The 21,023-nt window shown below is 42.8% G+C and overlaps 1 protein-coding gene across 7 annotated transcripts in view; it reads right to left on the bottom strand.

The window, feature by feature from the left end:
- The window catches only part of ACACA (acetyl-CoA carboxylase alpha), a 1,131,726-nt gene that overhangs the window by 526,165 nt on the left and 584,538 nt on the right, over window positions 1-21,023 (bottom strand). For all 7 annotated transcript variants that reach the window (XM_086954890.1, XM_086954892.1, XM_086954891.1 and 4 more), the window contains 2 exons: window positions 20,152-20,307; window positions 4,561-4,764 (listed from right to left, as the gene is read on the bottom strand). In XM_086954890.1, the coding sequence (XP_086811016.1) occupies window positions 4,561-4,764; window positions 20,152-20,307 (360 nt within the window). The remainder of the gene's footprint in view (window positions 1-4,560; window positions 4,765-20,151; window positions 20,308-21,023) is intronic.

Below are 21,023 nucleotides of genomic sequence, written 5' to 3'. Positions count from 1 at the left end.
ATCATTTTAAAAAGGGCCACCCTTCCCATAGGATTCAGGGGCAGTGACTGCCACTTCTGGAGGTCCGCCTTGGCACGTTTCACCAGAGGAGTAACATTGAGGGCCCAGCTCAGCTCAGGGAGCAGGGTCATCCAAATCCCCAAATATTTAAAGGATTGACGGCACAGAGGTATGTCTGACTACCAGTCAAACCAATCTCTGGACAAATGGAGAGGGACCAGAACCGATTTTTCTGGGTTCAACCAGAGGCCAGAAGCCTATTCAAAGGAACGCAGGATGCGAAGACAATGTGGACCGGACTCAGCCGGGTCTGCCAAGTAGACGAGGACATCATCTGTGTATAGGGCGATTTTGTCTGGCTCGGTGTTGGGCAAATCCCACCCCCGCACATGCTCACACGACCGCATCAGGGACACCAAGGGCTCCATCACCAAGGCAAAGAGCAAGGGGGAGAATGGGCAGCCCTGCCTTGTTCCCCTGCGAATAGGGAAGGGTTCCGAAAGGGTCCCGTTTACAAGGACTCAAGCTCTCGGGAAGGCGTCCAGAACCCTGACCATGGCCCGGAACCGGGGACCAAGGCCCATCCTCTTCAAAACGTCTCTGAGAAACCCCCTATCCACCAAATCGAAGGCCTTCTCGAAGTCAACAAGGAAAGTCGCCAGGTACGGAGTTAGGAGGTGACGGTGGGCTAGAGCGGATTGCAGTCTACGAAGACAATGCCTGATTCCACGTGAGGGCATGAACCCGCACTGGTCGGGATGAACCAGCGTGGACAAGTGGGGTTTAAGTCGCTGGGCGAGTATTGCGGCGTACACCTTGATCTCAGTGTTGATGAGTGACATTGGGCGATAGTCAGCACAACAGGACGAGGGCGGCTGGGATTTCGGCAGAACCACAATGGTGGCCATGTCCGTCTCACGAGGGAAGGAGTCCTTCTCCACCACCTCCCGATACAATCCCACCAGGTGGGGGTCAAGCGTCTCCTGATAGTGTGTGTAGTATTCAACACACATGGGTACTGCTCTAAAACTTTCCGGATCCAGTCCGATGGCTGGGGATAATTCTAAGGTAAGGAATCTGTGGGAAGGAGTCTCCATCAGACCGTAAATTTTGCTTCACGGTCTTTGACAGCCTACGATAAAATGCGGGCACATTCTTCATGCAACCTGGAGTTGTGTCCTGAGCCCTAACACCAGAGGCGCACCTTGTGAGGGTACATTACTGACATCTGTTTACAACAGTCACAGCATGGTTTGAACCCTGTGGTTTTGGATGGGGACATGCACTTCTTCCACACTGGATTTCAGATCGGAAAGATCATCAAACTGACGAAAGAGGGAGCAGACCTCCCGATCCACATTCAAAGACGTGCAAAGAAAGGAACTGACAATGACGCAAAGGAATAGCGGTTATATGCGGCTTTGCTCCGTCACTTCCAAAGCAGAACAAGACCAAATCTGAGCCGCACATTGGCAGCCAGCGGTGCACTAAGCACTGCTGAAAAATTTGCTGATCCTGTCTGGAGATTGAGATTTACTACAGGAGAGGAATCTGCAGGTAGTAGTGTCCATCAGAATCAGAAGTTTTATTTTAATGGGAAGGTTGGAGATTCATTAATAAAAAAAATAAGTGATGTGCTAAATTCCTGAGACCACTAATCGTCCATACGGGATTATGTCAGCTGTACTTGCCCTGCTCCCATGAATCAAGCTAAAGCTACTAACGTAATGTTCAGCTCCGATTTCTAATGCCTTCATATTTACTGATTGTTAAACATTTTAATTTTTAATATTTTGCTTTTTATTTGTACATACTTTATTAATTTGCTAAATGTATTTAGTTTTTTAATCAGTGTGGCCCCTCCTGAGTATGCGTCACAGACCACGGATTAAGAACCGCTGGCATGCGGCATACAAAGCCCACATTGTATCCTGGGCACTTTTCAAATAATATTCAACACTGAATCACTCGTATCATCACTTAACGCTATCTGAAATTTAGAAGTCCATGCTTTAGGATAAACCGTCACAATTAAAATAGTGCTTAGAGGCCGTGCAAACAGAGTACGATGTGCTATACAAAAATCTCATAACGTAACTAACCCACATTTTTTTTTTTAAATGATCCCTGCTTAGAATAATTCCGCACATTAATGCTATTGGAAGACTGCATATTTGTACACAGGAAAGGGTCGAATTCAGCAGGAGTTTGTAGTTTGGGATTTCTTTCCTGCCAAAAAAATCAACCAACTTTCCCTACTGCCTGTAGAAACTGGATGTCAGTATGTCCGAAGAGTAAGTACTGCAAGTTTGAGAGAAACATTTTGAGCTTCACCAACAAAACAAGAATAAATGTTGGCAGGATGTGGGTTTGTGAATTCACATGCACCTGCTCTGACCATATAAAGCAGATTATGGACAGATGTATAATAAGGAGGAGGTGTGATCTCTGGTACTGGCAGTGACCTCAGCACTCATCGCAACTTCCCCGCTCTACCACACTGGGCCCAATCCCAATTAAGAGTAAAGCAGTAATCATTTTCTGGCTGGGATTACCATTGCCACAAAAACTAGGCACAAGTAATCAGGCCAAAATGTTCATTTTGTATTACACATGCTAATCCCTATTTCTGGGTCATTAATTTGGAATAGCGTAGTCGTAGAGGAGTAATACATCATGGAAAAAATAGTTGTGTTTGCCCATATACCATCATTGTGTAAATTGCTATTGTCCCACTGAGAGATCTAAGGTTCTCTTGGCTGCTAAATGATGAGGGCTTAGAAGCAGAACAATCCGAACATAGCTTCTAGCTCTTGAATACAGAAGTGATTTAGGGATTGATTTAGATCTTGGCGGACAAGGTACTCCGTCACAACAATGACGGATATCCCGTCCGCTGAAATATAAATCCCATATGATATAATGGGATTTATCATTTGGTGGACAGATATCCATCACAGTTGTGACTGAGAAACCCGTCCACTAAGATCTAAATCACATCCCTAGGCATTCGGTCAATTGTAAGACTAAAAATGAATATGAAAGACATGTAATACATTAGGTACAACTTTTTGGAAGCTGGTCCAGTTAATTGCACATCCAAAGCCTTGTTCACTTAGAGTCAAGTGCTTATAGTGAGATGCAATAAAAGATTACAGTGCTCACATGGTATCCCACACCCTGCTCCCAATAGGGTGTACGTTGATCATGAACCATAAGGTTAATAATCTCACACTAGAGATCAAATGATACCGAAGCACATGTGACTTATAGTCCACTATATAAAACAGTCGTAGAGATTCTGGTCATAGTTTTCAGAAGCCTTATTCCAAAGGCACCCAAGGTTTCACATGGACCTTGACTGCGAACTGGTATACAATAAAAGGCAGCTGACAAGTGTTTCGTCACAAGGCGCCTTTTTCATGGCTCAGCACGAGTTCATTATATGGATAGGGTATGCAGATTTGCAAAAGTTCCATAAGTATTGCAAAAAAGCTGGACATCCAATGGTAATTGATCTAGAAAACCAGTATACAGTGTTATAATCAAATGTCCACAAGTCGTGCAATATTACAGGTAATCTGCACCTACCATATGCAATAGCCAAACACAGTACAGTGGTAAGCGGGCTCAAAAGTAAACAAATAAGCCTCCTTTATGTGAGTTGGTCTCTACCATTGTCAGTATACTCGTCAACTGACATTTGGACGACTTGTGGTTATTTGATTATAGCACTGTTTACTAAGTTTCTAGACCAATTACCATTGGACGTCTAGATTTTTTCCAATGCTTACTAGAACATTGGATACATCTGCATACCTTATCCATATAATGAACCTGTGCTGAGCCTTGAAAAAGTTGCCTTGTGATGAAACATGTCTGCTGCTGCCTTTTGTTGTATACCAGTTCACAATCAAGGTCCCTATGAAACCTTGGACGCTTTTGGAAGTAAGCTTCTGGAAGCTATTAACTGAATCTCTACGACTGTCGTATATACTTGACTATACGTCACATGTAATGAATTAGGTTCAAAGTAACTTCATAAGCTTGTGCTTGCTGAACCTCTCACTTTGTCCTCACCCTTTTTCACAAGCAGCTTTAGGACCAATAAGTACGGTTACTTCGAAAACTGAGTGATACATGATCTTTGGCATTTGCAACACAACAGGAACAAACCTTACAAAAAGTTCCAAAGATTTGCATCTTTCCACCTACAAAGCACATTCCCTTGAGGGTGTAGTTCCTAAAATGTTTACCAAGATAGAGGCAGGGTACGCGATAGTCCAGTGGGTACGTTGTCAGACACAACCTCAAGACAAGTTCTTAGGTCTCCTTTGGAACCCAACCACATTGTGTAATCTAGCGCCAACTATTTTATCTCCTTGTGCCTTCGTATCCTTACCGACAAATATTTATAATGTTTACAAATGGGAAAAATATTTTTATAAAGTGCTCCATCATAAAAGGACCTTTGCATATAGGTTAAGAGGCACCATTAAAGCAAACAGGCGGCCACCAAACTCTCCACAGACAGAAGAACATGTCAGTCCAGCACTCTACCTGTGCAGTCCTGGAGTCCGTCACCTCCTTGTACAGGCTGATATCCAAGTAATAACCGGATTCATTTGTCAGGAAGAGGCGTATTGGGATCTGCTTCCCTGTGGGTGTCAAACGAATGTTGATCTTCAGCTCCGCCTGCAGGACGCGTAGTTTCCACAGTCGGCTACCGTAGCGCATCACCATGCTGCGCACCGACTCTTCAATCTAAAAAGACACAGATTTTATCCAGTGACTACTTTGCAACCTGTAATTGCAGGTCATGCATTTTTCAATTTGCTTCTGCGTGCCACAGTACTCTCTTTCTGATTCCAAATATCACCAATAAAAACTTTAGTTAAAATTATTTCATGGTATCAGGACATGAAGAACAGTTAGCTTAAAGCAAGACAGGCAGCCAAAAAACTCATTAGTCCAAACAAAAATGTACACAAAGAAAGACACAGACGACACAAACATTTATAAAGAAATGGACATGAGAAGTAAACATAAAATGAGGAATAACTTGAAAAATACAAATAAGAGGTGTGGAAGTGAACATCACAAAGAGAGAATGAAATAACCAGATGCACAGCAGAAATACAAACAGATTTGCACACCTAGAAATTTGCATTGTTAAACAGGATAGAGGTAAAAAAAATATAACAGTTACAGAAATAAAGAGAAACACTGAGTGCTAAAGATAGGCATATGTATAACAAATACATAGAGAAGGTGTAAGAACAATGAAGGGAAAGAAAAAAAATAAGAGACAGGTATAAACTGTAGGAATGTGCACATGTTAAGTTCCTGTCTCTCTCCTGTCTTGGTGTATCAGACGTCAATTTAGATGGTGCCCTGGCACCAGTTTGGGCTTACAATAGCGGCAAACAGCCCAGTAAAGTGCACACTCAACTGCCCGCAAAATGTGTTATAAACTAACACAGAAACACTCTCTGTAAATATAGAACAGATGAGACCCACTCTACCCCTATGCTGAAAGCAGTCAGGTGCAGAGTGTGTTCACAAAACTGTAGTACAGTGTAAGAAAATCTGAAATAAACATTACAGACCTCAAAAACAAGCAGCACTGGAGGCAAAACAAGGAAAGATTACACACTGTACTTCACACACGTACAAATCATTATGCTTTCTAGAACTCCTACATGCAAGGTCTTGAGTAATATAAGAAGGTCCGGCCCTATTAAAGCCAACTACGAGGAAGTTGGAAGCTTGCCAATAAAAATATAAAAAAGAGTGTACTGCCTTCAGAACCTAGGACAAGCTCTATGTACATGGGCAGAATAATGGCACACTAATGAAACAACCGTACTCCTACTCATGCCGATTTCAATTTTAAAATGAAACCCGATTAGCAAACCGAATAAAGTGATACACCACATAAAACCATCACGATTCAAATGATCAATAAAAAGTCATTTGAATTCGGAACTGACCTCCTCTTATTCATGCTCTATCAAAAATAAATATAAAAGTTACCCAAAACTTGTCAATCCTTCTTCATTTATGATCTGTTTTTAGATTCCTCAGAGTAGATAGCACAGAGATCTTAATTAAATTAAATGGGACCCGCATATGAGGTTAAGAGCAGAGCTGACCACAAGTAAGACTACATCAACAACTATACATTTGGCTACACACATAGAAGGAACAAGTTTCAGTCAAGAACTGCACTTTCTGTATGGATCAGTGTTTTCTTACTGTCCCAAACACTTCACCTCTACAGAAAAACACCAGATTTTTCTAAATCCCTCTTATGTGTTATAGATTGAAATTTCTGCAAATGCCCAAGCCCTTGCTGGAGCCATGTTGGCAGAGACCATCTCCCCACTGCTGCCAGGTCCTCATTCACTCAGAACATTGATGCCCGCTCTCCAGAACAAGTTGCGTATTCAAGCTCTGGTAACCTCAAGAATAGATTATGGAAATCTGCTATTCCTGGGAACCTCCGAAAAAAACTTGAGACGGCTACAGGTACTTCAAAATACTGCAGCACGCTTGGTCCTGAGACTCCCCAAAAGAGCAGCATCTAAACCTACTCTTGCTGCTCTTCATTGGCTCCCTATTAAAAAAAGGATCCTGTTCAAAGCTCTCTTAATGTGCCACAGGGATCATATGGCACAAAGCTCCACAATATCTTAAAGATCTTGTCCATACCCACGAGCCTAATAGAGTACTTCGCTCTAAAGGAACAGGCCTACCTAAAATTCCCCGCACAAAAAAAGTTACGCTGGGAGGCCGCTCATTCAGAGTGCTAGCTGCCAAAAAATGGAACCAACTCCCCATGAATTTTAGACTAACTGAAACAGAAGCCAAATTTAGAAAGCTGTTAAAAACTCATCTATACAACCTATAGATTCAGTCTTCTTGTCCGAATCTGCCTTTTCTCCACAGCGCAGGGACACGCCGAGATGGCGTCACCAGGCGCTTTACAAACCTACTTATTATTATTATTATTATTTATTATAGCCACGTTGCAAAGGATTTTTTTTTTAATATTGTGGTGTTTTTTTAAGGCGAAGTTAGGAGCACACTAAACCCAACAGCTTAAAGACTTTCAAGCCTTGAAAATACTCATGGACACCGGGCATCTGGCGAGAAGAACATTCCAGTACAGCGCAAGTGCAGATCTCTTACCGGTAGCACTGAGGTTGGCTTATGATGACAGGCACATTGGGTCAGAGTCATGAAGTGTTAAAAGCTAAGAACAAGTGTTTTGAAATGTGATACAGTGAGAGGTCCAGGATCAGTGGAGGAATCTGGGGATAAGGTAGAAAAGAAAGCCAGTGAGGTGGGTCTTATAAAAGCTGGAGATGAGTAGTTTAGGCAGGTTACTGAAGACTCTCTTACACTTGCTTAGTTTGCTCCAGATGAGTGTTATGAATAGAAGTCGAAGTCTGCTTTGGTGAATCAGTGGTATGCTCAGTTTAAATGGACTGTAATCTGGATTGTAACATGATTTTATTGCCGAATAAACTTTACAGAGGTTCTTCATTATTGGATGCATTAAGGCAGAGTTCAAGAATGGATTATGTGGATGGTTGAGTCTAAACACGGTGGTGAAGGTTTGTAGTTAGTCAAACGTTTCCAATATAAATAAAACTCCCCAATGTATAATCATGATTGGGTATTAAGGTCTCTAGAGTAGTAGCTACCTGGGTGTGGAGTCTTTTACAAGACGAGCACAGGTGAATAGCTGTTCTCTTTATGCAGTTAATGAGCAAGATTGAAGGCCGCGAGTCCTTAATGTAGAAAGTCATGGCCAATGAGGGCAACCTCTAGGTGGGTTCCTGGAGCCACCCGTTTCTGATTCACATATAGGCCTATATCCATGTTAATATCCGGCAAATCATTTACAAAGCATCTTGTGCTCACCGCCTAGTATTGCCACTTCCCCACAAATATTATCTTCAAGCAAAAAGACTTCAGCACATATTTAACTTCTGGCCCATGTAAACTGAACTCCATGGTTGTGTTTACCTTTAAAGAAGGCCAATAAAAACCTCACATTTCCAAAGTTGGAAGGTGACATCACGTGACGAGCAATGCCTGTGTTTCTTAGCAATATCTTGCCTTTTTGTTTCCCCTGGAGTGTTTATACACAGCATGAATAAATGCATTAATTGTTTCGGAATTAACTTTAGTTGAAGCAACTATCCTCTGAAACCATGACAAATGTATGGCAACACAAGGAGGCACACATGGCATGTATGCTCATTTAATTGCACCCCTTCTACAGGCTACATTATCAATGGAGGCAATGACGCAACATTAGAATAGAATAGAGGTGGCATTTATAGAGCGCATGGCTACCCGTGGGCATCCCAGCGCTCGAAGTAGGAAGAGGCAGAAGAAGCTTATCTGGGGAAGAGCCAGGTTTTCAGCAGCTTCCTAAAGGTCAAATGATTGGTTTCTTTCCGTAACTGGAGAGGGAGAGAGTTCCAAAGCTTGGCGGCATTATAAGAAAAAAGCCGACCTCCGCTTCTAGTTCTTCTGATCCTGGGTACAAAAGCCAAGTGTAGCTCGTCCGATCTTAGGGGCCCGTTGGCTTGATAAGGTTTTACTAATAGGGAGATAATCTTTGGTCCGTTCCCTCCAAGCAGTTTGTGAGCGATACAAAGTGCTTTGAAACGGATTCTCTCCCGAATGGGGAGCCAGTGTAAGGCTTTTAAGGCAGGTTTAGCAGACTGTCTGTCAGGAGTTCCCATAAGGGTTCTTGCCGCACAATTCTGTATCATTTGAAGTCTAGAAAGTACCACCTCTGGGGCGCCCAAATAAAGTGCATTGCTAAAGTCCAATCGTGACAGAATGAGAGCTTGAACAGCCATTTTCCTAGCCTGGAAAGTGAGTAGGGGCAGCACTTTACGAAGCATTCTGAGCAAGTTGAAACAGAAGGCAACCACCTTTCTAACTTGAACTTTGAGGGTAAGGTCCGAGTCCAACCAAAACCCCAAACTCTTTATATTTACTTTAGGGGCAGGCGTGGATCCCATTACCATCGGCCACATCTCCATTGGTTTGAATAGCATAAGCTCCGTCTTGTCTCCATTCAACTTAAATGGGAATGATGCATCCATTTGGCCACTTGTTCAAGACAAGTATGGAGACGAGATGTTGAAGAATCAGACTGGTTAAGTCAAACCACTAGCTGAGTGTCATCAGCGTATGTTACAATATTTACTCCAAAAGGCTGTATGATCTCTGCCAGTGGGGCCATGGATGCATTAAAAAGTGTTGGACTCAAAGAGGAGCCCTGAGGGACTCCACGTGAGAGGGCCCAGGACTTGGACTTGGTTTCACCCTCAAATTCCTGGAAGGAGCATCCTTCCAGGAATGACCTCAGCCAGGATAACGCTGTTCCAGTCAACCCCAGACTTCTAAGTCGGTCGATCAAGATACAGTGATTCACCGTATCGAATGCCGCACTTAGGTCTAGTAAGATCACAGCAGATGATCCTCCAGAGTCAAGAATTTTTCTTGATTCTTCCAGGACGGCTTGGAGTGCTGTCTCTGTGCCGTGGCCGGGACGAAATCCTGTTTGGGTTGCGTGAAGGAGAGGGTTAGATTCCAAGTAAGCAGATGGAGCGTTACATATTTCTACAGGATTTTACTAATTCCAGGGAGAAGGAAAATCAGACGATAGTTGGCAAGACAGTCAGGATCTAGAGTGGGTTTCTTCAGAAGAGCTCTGACCATAGTTTTTTTCCAGAGAGGGGGAACTACTCCGGACATTATAGAAGAGTTAACCACATCCAAAATGACCGGGCCCACTGTCTCTGCTACCTACTTACGAATACTAAGTGGTGCAGGGTCATTGGGTGATCCGCTTTTTACTCAACTCGATGTCGCTAGCAGACAGCTGAAATCCATTGTGGGAAAGGCCGCTAAGCTTGTTTCCTTGCCTTCTATGTGAGACTTATCCTGATGGATAGAATTGTGGTCTTCAGTGGGGGCTAAACATTCGTAGATGTTTTTGATTTAATTGTGAAAAAATTCTGCCATTTAGTTGCAGCGCTGGTCAGATGTGGTGGAGGAGTCAGGGAGGGAAGGAACATTCATTAGTTCCTTAACAATTCTAAAGGTTTCCCGGGAGGAGTTAGCTTGAGAGTTTCTAATTTCCATTTATAGGTTTTGATGGCATGTTTGTATTCCTGCTTTTTGTGAAGGGAGAAATTCCTTCTCCAGCCTCTCTCTGCTTTCTTACACAGTTGTTTCAGTTCTCTGAGCTTTGGGGTGTACCAAGCAGCTTTGTTGGAACCTTTGTGTAACTTAATAATGGTTCTAGGAAGAACTGAGTCCAAGGAGTTGTTAATCCAACTGTTAAAATTTGTATTAGCCACAATCGAGTCCGGGCTAAAGACAGGATTGGATTTTTCTAAAGCTACAATCCAAGAGTCCAGTGGAAGTTTTGACCAACATCGGGACATAATTTGAAATAATCGAGTTGGGGGAATGGCGTGGGCAGGGGACAATGAAAAAGGGATAAGAAAGTGGTCCGTCCAAGGAATAGATATTGGTGATTGGCAGGTTAGCTCCATTAGACCTGAGAAAATGGGGTCCAAAAGATGTCCTTTTAAATGCGTTGCTGATTGTACTTTCTGAGTTAGCTGTAGGGCTGCTAAGTCAGAAGTCAATTCAGTTGCAAACTTGCAATTAGTGTCATCAAAGTGAATATTGAAATCTCCAAGAATAGTGAAATTAGCAGAGGAGTTTGCTAATTTAGAGACAGTATCTGTGAGTGAGTCACAGAATTGGCCATAGGGTCCTGGGGGGCGATAGATCAAAATTCCTGAGAAGGTTAGCGTAGGAGTGAATCCTAGCGAAAAGTGAAGGTTTTCACAATTTGAGAGAGGGCTACCCAGGATTCAACAAATTATATAATTCTTTGAGATAATGGCTATTCCACCCCCTTTACTATGGATTCGGTCGAGTCTCTGTATTGTGTAGCCAGGAGGGAGGGCTTGTGCTATATCAGGGTCAGAGGCCACATTCAGCCAGGTTTCAGTTAGGAACAGGACATCCGGACTTTCCTCCAAGAGAAGCAGGGATATTTCCACTGAGTGTTTTGGTAACGAACGACAGTTCAATGAGAGTAACTTAAAAATTTGATGGGGTTTGGCTGCATTCAGGTTAGTTGGACCAAGATCCTGAAAATTATGTGAACAGTGTTTGCATCTATAGTTCCACCGATCAGGAGCGATAGAGTGGAAACATTCGGAATCTAAGGGTGAATTATAAAATTTGAGTAATTTAGAGCTGTACCGTAAATTTCCTGATGTGGAACATACAGGAGTCCTGAGCCCTTGTCCCAAAAGGGCGCGGACGGGCGCAGACGGGCATAATATCGCCCTAGTGATTAGAGCGACTGGAGCTCTAACTTCCAGGATGGCGGGCAGATTAATGTGTCACTAGTTCCCCCCTCAATTCCCACTAACGGAGGTTCATGCAGCAAGAACAATCTCCTTAGCGGCAGCCTCTTGATTGCTGCTCTCAAAGAGATAAATCCAAGATATTTACCTCCTGTTTAGTTTGTTAATAGTTTATCATTGCTTGCTAATATTTTCCCATGCCTCTGGTATTCCGTTTCTGGTAGAAGACATGCAGTATTTCACCATAATGCTTCTTTATTCCTTCATTGGGCTCCCCTTTGATGCCCTTCAGTGATGTTGTAACCTTGCATTACTCTTATCACAGATTAATATTACTCCATTTCCAATTCCATTGTCCAGTACTCGACTTCCAATGGCCTTACACTACCACTGCACAACTGCTTTTTGATTCTCCTGCTCACTACAATGCACACTGCCTTGCACTGTATGCATATTACCCGCTCATGAGGTGTGACCCGGCACAAGTGACCTGTTCCCAGCACAAGGCACGCACACAACTCTCCTCCCAGGCCGATCAGAACTTAGGCAGGTGGTAATCTAAAATAAAATAAAAAGCAGCTGGCTTTAGAATATGGTGCAAAAGAGGCTTTAGAAGGAAAATGAAGCAGTGATGTGGTTGGAGGCAGAAAAGGGAGAAAGTCCCCCAGCAGGACAAATTCCTATTGCAGCGTAGACCTGGCCTGTAGAGAAAGAGAAGAAGAGAATGATCTCTAGTGGTGTTCTCATTCATGTAGGAGTCAAACAGCTCACTTCTATTCATTCCTTAACGAGTTGTCAGGATTCGAAGGTAGTTTTACTTTCTTCTAGGGTTCTTTGCTCTATTATGCCACGGTAGATAGGAGTTTGCTACTTTTTTCCCTCTGTTATGTACTTCTTGGATGAGCCAACTCCCCCACCTCCTCCATTATCTGTGTTCGGTGGTAAGGTCATTAAACTGTTGACAGATTCCGATAGAAAGCTTGAAGTTTCTCTTGTGTTGGCCCTGGAGCATATGTCACGAACCCTGTAAGTTTAGATAAAATATGTCTGATCTATACAGATTGCAAACTCTGGGCAACATCTCAGCCCATGGCTAATTGTTCATAATCATCCAAGGGTGCAGCTTCTTCCAGCTCGTTGCACGATGCGATGACATATCCACCAGTAAGACACTCTAGCAAAGTACTTAAGAAGCATAAACACATCACCTTCTGCTTACGCTCACACGGCCCGGTCTACTTCTTTGCCGATTCCTTCATCAAGCAATAATACTGCCTTCACTGGACCATCTTCAATCCAACATCAATTCTCAATGGCCTCAGAAGCCAAGAAAATCTTCACTGACAGAGGCTGAAGCCACTAGTTCCAAACAACAAGATTCTGAAGGTGGCTCCAGCAATGGAAAAGGCTGAGGCTCCATCTCAGTTCTCCACACAAGCTCGGATCCCTTCCTGTCACTCCCCGATTTGTCTGCTGGTGGCTGCATTATGCAGTTTCTTCATTAGTGGAAATTGACCACAGCAGATCCCTTGAAGCTTGAAAACCATCCAGAGCTAGCACGGAGAGTTCACACTGATCTTGGTCAAATGGCGCTGACGCTACTAACTCTTTCTTGACAGATGAATCCTTTCTTGTGGATAAGAAGGTGAAGGAGTTATTGAGAATTGGAGCTACCATTCTGAATTGCTTTCAAAAGGGGAGTTTTGTGATTTCGATCTTAATCATTCACAAGGCTTTCAAAGACTAGCCCATTATAAATTTCGGTCCCTTGAACATCTGTGTTCAGATCTGTCACTTCAAGATAGAGGGGAGTCACAATTTCCGGGATAGCCAAATTGTAGCCAACTGTATAATTCTCTTTCACTCCGTGAACACTAAACTTTCCTGAAATTCTTGTGGAACATCTGATTGTGGCACTTTTTGCCATCTCCCCTCCGGATTCTCCTAAGCCCATTTGTACGTGACCTTTTTGAGGACTCTGGTGTACGCCTAATTCTTTATATCCAAGATATCCTTCAGATGACTTGGTGCCCCCTGCTTCTATGCGTCCACTTCTACATGACTTCGTCTTCTGCATTCTATAGGCTTTAAAGTAAACTTCAAGACCCTTGCTTGCACCACATCCTAATGGATGGAGTGCCTACATTTTATCATGGATGCTAAGATCTGCCTCTTAAATCACCACCAAAACAAGCTATACCAAATAAGGAGGCACTTCGGTTGGCCATGGGCCATCTCAGCCTCTGTGAGGAAGCCCCTCTTGTATTCACATTATACACTCTGTGTAAGAACTTGGATTATTAATTGGGGTGGGTGACAACCCACCTCAAGAAACAATCCCAACCCATGTCAGGGTGAATCACTAAAGTCAGTAAACCTGAGCCTTTCTCCCTAGTAGATATGGTACAAAGCAGACAGGTTTAACTTAGACACAATGTGTAAAGTATTTATGCAGTACCAAAACAGTAATAAAGTTTAAATGCAAACAATAAAAATCCCAAACCTAGTTAGAAACATAGAGTCACATTTAATAAATGAGATGACACCAAAATGATAAAAATCTAATAAGGGGAATGGGAGATATGAGTTTGTAAAGTTTTAAGTAGGAATAGACCCAAGGAGAGTAAAGCTAAAGTGATAGTCAATGGCTGTGGTAGGACGGAAACTAAATGCAATTTGACACTGAACATGATGGATCATAGGTCAAATACGCCAATCAGGTTAGTCCTTGTCAAAGATTTTACTTTCTGACTTTAGTTGTTTCAGGGGAGGGGGAAGGATAAGTGGGGGAGCAGGGGGTGGCACTTCGAGACTCACAGAGTGTCTGGTAGAAGCCAACAGTAGGATTGAGTCCAATTCCAGTTGCCACAGATCAGCACAGCAGTTGCAGGAAGAGCCTCTTATAGCTTGGTGTATCCCTGTAGCTTGAACAGGAGGTAAGTCCTATGATCCATGGAGTCCGCTTCTTTATCCTAGGTACATGAGAGAGCAAATCCAGTCCTTCGGAGCTCTTCTTAGGTCACAGACAGCTGGTTTGGTCTACTTCTGTTCTTCCTCAGGCCCAGGAGCGTTTTGAAGTGGGTGTCTGGAGGTGCCACATTAATGACTGGCACAAGCTTGTGGCAGACTTCTTGGCATGCCCTAACCAATAGGGTAAAAGTCAGTCCTTGGCGTAACCCTACCTACTTTTGACATTTAAAAAAATGTAAATTTCAAAAAAGTCTTCAGCCACACTAAACCTGTGCATGGGGGTGTATGTCTGGGGATTGTACTATAGAATTCCAAGTGTCCTCCCACTCTAACACCAGAAATTAGATTGGGACAGTCACTGTACGACCAATAAACCCAGAGACAGAAGTCTGGTAAAAAAAGCAGGATTTTCCATCAACTAGACCATGGATACACAACAATGATTTGAGCATCCTGTGTTATATGTAAAAACCCAGCATATGCCAGGTGGCTGCCAGCTATTTCGGCCTTTTGAGAGCCATGAGAAAGGTCCTGAAATGGCTCCCAGTAGAATCACGCAGAATAGTGATTCAAGGTCTATTTTTCTTCCGCCTTGATTATGCCAACTCACTGTACTTAGGCAGCCCAAAATCAGTAATAAAAAACTCCTGATTATTCAAAACACAGCCTGGATACTGTTAGGCATTCAGAAAACACAATCTGCTGTCGCTGCGTTCAAAACTCTTCACTGGCTGGCTATAAGTTGCTGAATACAATTCAAGACACTATGCATTCTACACCGGACAAAACATAACACAGACCCAACTGTCCTACAGCAACTGGCCAACCCCTACCATGCCAATAGGGACCTAAGATCAAAATCTTTAACTGCTTTTAGTCCCTAGAATTAAGTGAGCCAAAAGTAGGACTTTTAACGTACCTTGCAACATAGCTTTAGAACTCTCTGCCTACTAGTCTCAGAATGGAGGACAACTTCATGAGTTAAAAAAAAAATTAAAACCTATCTCTTCCTCAAAATCTTTTAGCCTTTTAACTCACTTACTCCAACCAATCCAATAGCGCTCGGTGCCCTATTCAGGTAGCTAGGCGCTCTACAAATCATGGAGAGTAGAATATCTGTCAGGCAGGATTTGAAATTCAAACAGGGTTTGACACTGTCAACCCAAAGAGGATGCTCACAGTCCCATCCTGCATAATATGTCAGGTATAGAGAAGTCCCCGCTGACCATTATGGTCGGCTATTGTTTGCTTCAGGGAAGCACTTAACACAGTTTTCACACTTTTTAAATGCTTATTACCGACTGGCAGAAGTGAGCAGAAAATGTAAGTTTAGCCTACGGGAACGCCAGGGAGGAAAGGGTAACTTTCTAAAAGCTACATTTCCTCAATATTTATTCAAATCGGACTTAATAACTATTCCTGAGATACAGTATTAGGGTTTTTAATCTGTACTCCGGTTTTCTGGATAGGTCAGCTGGGCCTGCCACAGTGAAAAATAGCCTTTGGGTGTCACTGTAAGGACATGTTAACATACAATTTCTACATGTCCTACTTTTAAATACTATGTACTCTACTTTGTGGGCCACAAGGCCTACATAGAGGTGACATTAAAATTTAAGAAGTTGTTTTGACCTGTTAAAAGGGTTTATTTTTACAGGTTCAATTGCAGTGTTTAAACTGCCATAGTCAAACTACAATGGTATGCCCAATGCCATATTTTACACTGTCACTGTAGTGGATGGAACACTATGTGCTGCAGTCCACTCATGACATTTAACTTGCAGGACCTGGGTACATTTTGTACCATATATTAGGGACTTATCAGTAAGTTAAATGTACCAATTAGGAATATGCCAACGCAACCATTTTTACAGGGGAAGCACCAACACTTTATCACTGGTTAGCAGGGTTAAAATGCACAGAGTTCTAACCCCATCAAAAGGTGAAACATACAGGACTACCAAAAAAGGCGCATTTCGAAAAATGTGCTTCAAAATTCTACTGCAGAATAAATCGAACTGTTGTGCTCTGCTGTAAATGGACAGTGTTTCTATGGCTTGCTACGGGAAAAGCGTAGGAAGGATCAGGCCCAGGAACCGCTCCATCTTGACTCACAAAATATGAGACTACAGCTACGGGATGAACATGTCCATCAGAGTAGTGCCCAGCCAGTCGAAAGCAGTAGGAAATTAGTTTTGTCAGCACATGTCTTTCAATCAATTATTTATTTGAACAATTTCTTTAACTTTTGCTAGGTGTACAAAAAGATTTAAAACACATCAGTGATGAAATGTTTCCACAAAAAAAAACAAGAACATCAATGTTGACAGCAAGTATACGTGATAGAATCTGGACATATACTATTGCACCACCACAAACTAGGCTTAACAGCTACTTTCGATGAGATACAAGAGACAATGCTGCATACAGGACACACCTAGTGTGGATCTTTCATACCAACAAATCTCCTACCTCTCTAGATATCTGTCCAAGGAGACTCATACTCTCAATACTCAAGCCATACTGTTAGGTCCTGCTCAGACGCTAAGGGGTAGTAGGTTCTTGTTCTCTCGTTGACCCATTTCTTCATGTATTTAAGCCACTGCATAAACAAAGGAAAACCTAAGCCACTCCAGGGTCACTGCTTTTCTCCAGTTGGATAAAACCTGACCCAGTGACAAAATCATTAGCTTTAACTTGACACTTTTTAGCAAAGGAAATATTTCCCTGTTTCAGAGAGCAATTTAGATCAATTCCAGAAAAACTAACAAATATTATATTGCCATACCCAAGAAAGTAGAGTTTACTTTGTAGTTCAACCACATATGTTAGATATTTGTAGGCTCAACCCTCCATCTAAGCATGGTTGTCCCTGAGGGAGGAATCATATTAGGTGAAGTCAAGGATGCAATTAAAGCTTTCATAAAGCTTTGTGATTCATTTTTAATAATCTGTTACTCTGTGTTACCATTTTAGAAAAGCATCCCCCTTCCATAGTCAGTTATTTCTAGCAATTCTGTCGCTATAGGGCCCTCTGGAAGTGGACCAACTTGCATCATGCCCCAAAAGACAACTGATAAAGCTTTTGAGCTGACATCTTGATCTGAAAGTTTATAGTATCTCCATTCTTCAAGAATATACACGTCTTTAACCATATGCTTTGCATCCTTTTATGTTTTCTCGGGCCCTGCTCCATTTGCTGCACTGCCATGCCTGGCTGGTCCTGTTTACCCTCCTCGGGCCATCTCAGGCCTAGTATTCTCATTTTCTGGAATGTGCAATGGCTCTTCCACCTTATCTACCTTTCATTCTAGGCACCCTCTAGGACCCCACGGTCAACTTTCCCAGTCTTGCGCTAGAAGACCACCTGCCCCTTCTAGACTGGTGGTCACAAGGGGTAATAACAGAGAGGACATCTTTTAGTACTGGGCAGCTGCTTGGCTAATGTGGTGCTTAGACCGAGGTCTGTGTCCTCTCAGTGCTTCTCGTATTATGCTGGTCGACTTTCTTTCTTCATTTTCCAACAAAACAATCAATGTTTTTAAATCAGCTGTGGCCTCTGTCAACTTGGGGCCACTGCGCAAGAATGCTCTAATTTGCAGACTAATTAGGGAACTACATTTCTCTGCTCCTCCTCGACCTTGGACGTTGGGGTGGCCCTGACAAGACTCTCCTGGTAGCCAACGAGCCTTAATCTCTCGCTTAAATAAATATGCTTTGTCTTATATCAATCAAGATTGTTTCCATTGCAAGTGCTTTCCCCGTCTGAGATAGATCTTTTCCCTTTGAATGTGTGGTAGTCTTCACTTGACGAAAGACAAAAACGGCTTGCTATTCTGTCCTCTACTCACACCTCCAGGTGCACCCCTTCCTTTGTGTAACTGATTGCCTCAATGAATGCAAAAGAATTTGTTTCCAGAGAACTCAATTCTAGTTCATAGTTTTTGATTTCCTTCAGAAAGCCATGCAACATTGAGTGTGCTTACTCTTGGAAGGTGGTTCTACTAGCTTATGGAGGTGATGGGAAAGAGCATCACTGGTTTTAGTGTCCACTTGACCTAGGAACAATGACTTCCAAAGCTGCTGTTGCTAGATGTGACCTAAACAACATCTTAAAGCTGTTGACTGCTCCACTGTTTCTCTCTTTGTGCCCTTTTATATCAGATCTATTGAGCACATGCCGCACTGCATTGTGATACTCGATGGGCTAGAACAAAGCATCTAATGAGTGCCTCTTTGATGTCAAAAGTTGGCTTTCGTAGACAGGCCAAAAAGATTATAAATTTGATTGAAAACAAAGCAGCAGACACTATACCTCTCCTGCTTTCCTTTGCCATGAGAAACTGGTAATTGCTCTGGACAGTTCAGGCTGGACTGTTACTATTGGACCAAGACCAAGGCTAATTTGCCCATGGCTGGTTCCTTTGTGACGTAGTATGGTGAGCAAAAAAACCACAACAACTGGATTGCGGTCCAAGTAAGTATCCGTAGCTGTGATTAATGCAAGCAATCTATCCATCACTTTTTGGTATGACCAGTTGTGGGTCTTGTGGGGACTGTGCCAGAGAACTCAAGCATCGCCGTACTGACGAGACCAAATAAACCCAATCTGGTCTGGGCTTGCTTGTTCTCATTCAGAAGGGTCCGGACATAGCAGTTCGAGCTGGAATGTTTCTACTGGAGCAGGATCAAGGCTGAGTTGCATCTGGCTGGTTCCGGTCTGAGGGGACACGATGGACAAAAAAGGATGGATGGGATTGTGGTCCAGAGTAATCATCACTGAGGTCAATTCAAGCAATCCACCGTCACTTTGTTTTCCTCTTTGTGATTTCCTTCCCAAGTATCTGGAAAGATTGCAGATCTACACACTGGCGGAATTCACTATAGGAGAGTGAAGTAAAGTTTATACTACATTTTTGGTTGGAGCCCCCTTTCCCTACCTTTTTTCCTCTTTTGTCCGAGGGTTACACTTGAAATGCACCTTGTTCTTTTCTTCTGGCTTAACAATTAATATCCAGGGTGTCGGGAAGCGTGGCTGTAGTTCTTAACCTTTGTCTACCATTCAGATGGAGTTGTGGTATTAAGTTGAGCCTCCAAATTAGTTCAAGTTCAAGCAAAATCAGGCAGCACTAGAGAGATTACTATTACTTTAAAAGATATATCATACAGGCCCTTTACGAAGCAGATCGCTGCTGGGAGTCCAACTGCAGCTGAATGCTTATGATATCCATCTCTTTGTCTTTAATCAAATTAGATTTTATCAGCTTTAGGTAGAGAAATCTCCGTGTTATAATTTCTGTTCCATCCCAGCTTTCCCTGGGGCACCCTTTGGCATTAACAGGACCACCCGCCCACAAAATAATCCGGCCTCGGTCACAAAGTTTATGATAACTTACAACCTCCCAAATCTGTCAGTGATCCATGTAACCCTGCTCTGGCAATGAATTGGCCATATAAGATATCAGAGATCGCTGGCACATCGCAAAATGTGTGGATTTTGCACCAATCCCTTCAACATTTAACGTCTAGAGAATGCAATTCATTTCAAAGTTTACTGTTTGCGCATTCTTCTGTACAACAATCTGTACCTTCCATCCACATCTCATACTAATCTCAGACATTGCACTTGGCAGTGGAAGATACTGTCTGCATTGTACACCGATCATGCATCACATTTGGTCTCATGGTAAGCCTGCGGCTGCATAGCTGGTGTGAAGAAACTCATGCCTAGACCCGCTCACTGCAGAAGACTCACCTTAGAAGGATCCATGATGACGGTCGGCACAAAGTTGAGGAAGATGTGGTTGCAGTCAGTGCGGACGTTGGTGTTGTTGAAGGCCACCTCCAGCTCATCCATGGCTTCAAGGAGCAGGCGCTCCCCTTCATTCTGGAGATACTCGAACGATGCTTCCTGTGGAAATGCACATCAGTGGACAACAATTTAAAGGTTGCTTAGAACTAAACTTAAATCTATTCATGACAACAGAGACAACATTATTTTAGTTACTGAACAGTGGTTCTATTTACAATATAATATATACAGAGGTATCAGTGTGTTTTATTAAAATCCAAAACAATAACTAAAATAAAGACAATTGCAGAAGGGGAAGGGCCACTGGGAGCCAAGCGGAGAGAACATTCTGATATCAGAGCCATACAGGGAACCGAACCCAACCCAGGGAACAACTGTCTGCAAACAACTACACATCACACCAAAATAAAAACGTCACTTCCCAGTGCAGGTTTCAAACGTCCATTTGGTCCCGGGCCATCCAACAAAAACAATAATGTACCCCACATCCAACATCGAATGTACCAAGTATCTATTAGATGACAGGTGAGTAGGCAAATACTACCATTAATGTAGCTTTGTCCTAAATAATTTCTGCCAAACTTAACACTTTTTTTCAGTAAGTGCGTCTTTGGATTGGAAATTTAGAAATAAGTCAAACGTAAGATATGGATGTTGTATTATCAAACTGCCAGAAGTAGCAGAAGTGACTTCACACCCCCTTTGACCCTCAATGACAACCAAGATGCCCCTTTTATTCAAAGCCTGCCCCCAACAGATTATTAGCAGCTGCTGATGGGCTAATGGAGAGACAAGGAGTGTAAACTAAACACAGT

Source organism: Lissotriton vulgaris, chromosome 2_1 (assembly GCF_964263255.1).
Source record: "Lissotriton vulgaris chromosome 2_1, aLisVul1.2, whole genome shotgun sequence".
NCBI lineage: Eukaryota > Metazoa > Chordata > Amphibia > Caudata > Salamandridae > Lissotriton > Lissotriton vulgaris.
This window is presented reverse-complemented; position numbering and strand designations above follow the sequence as displayed.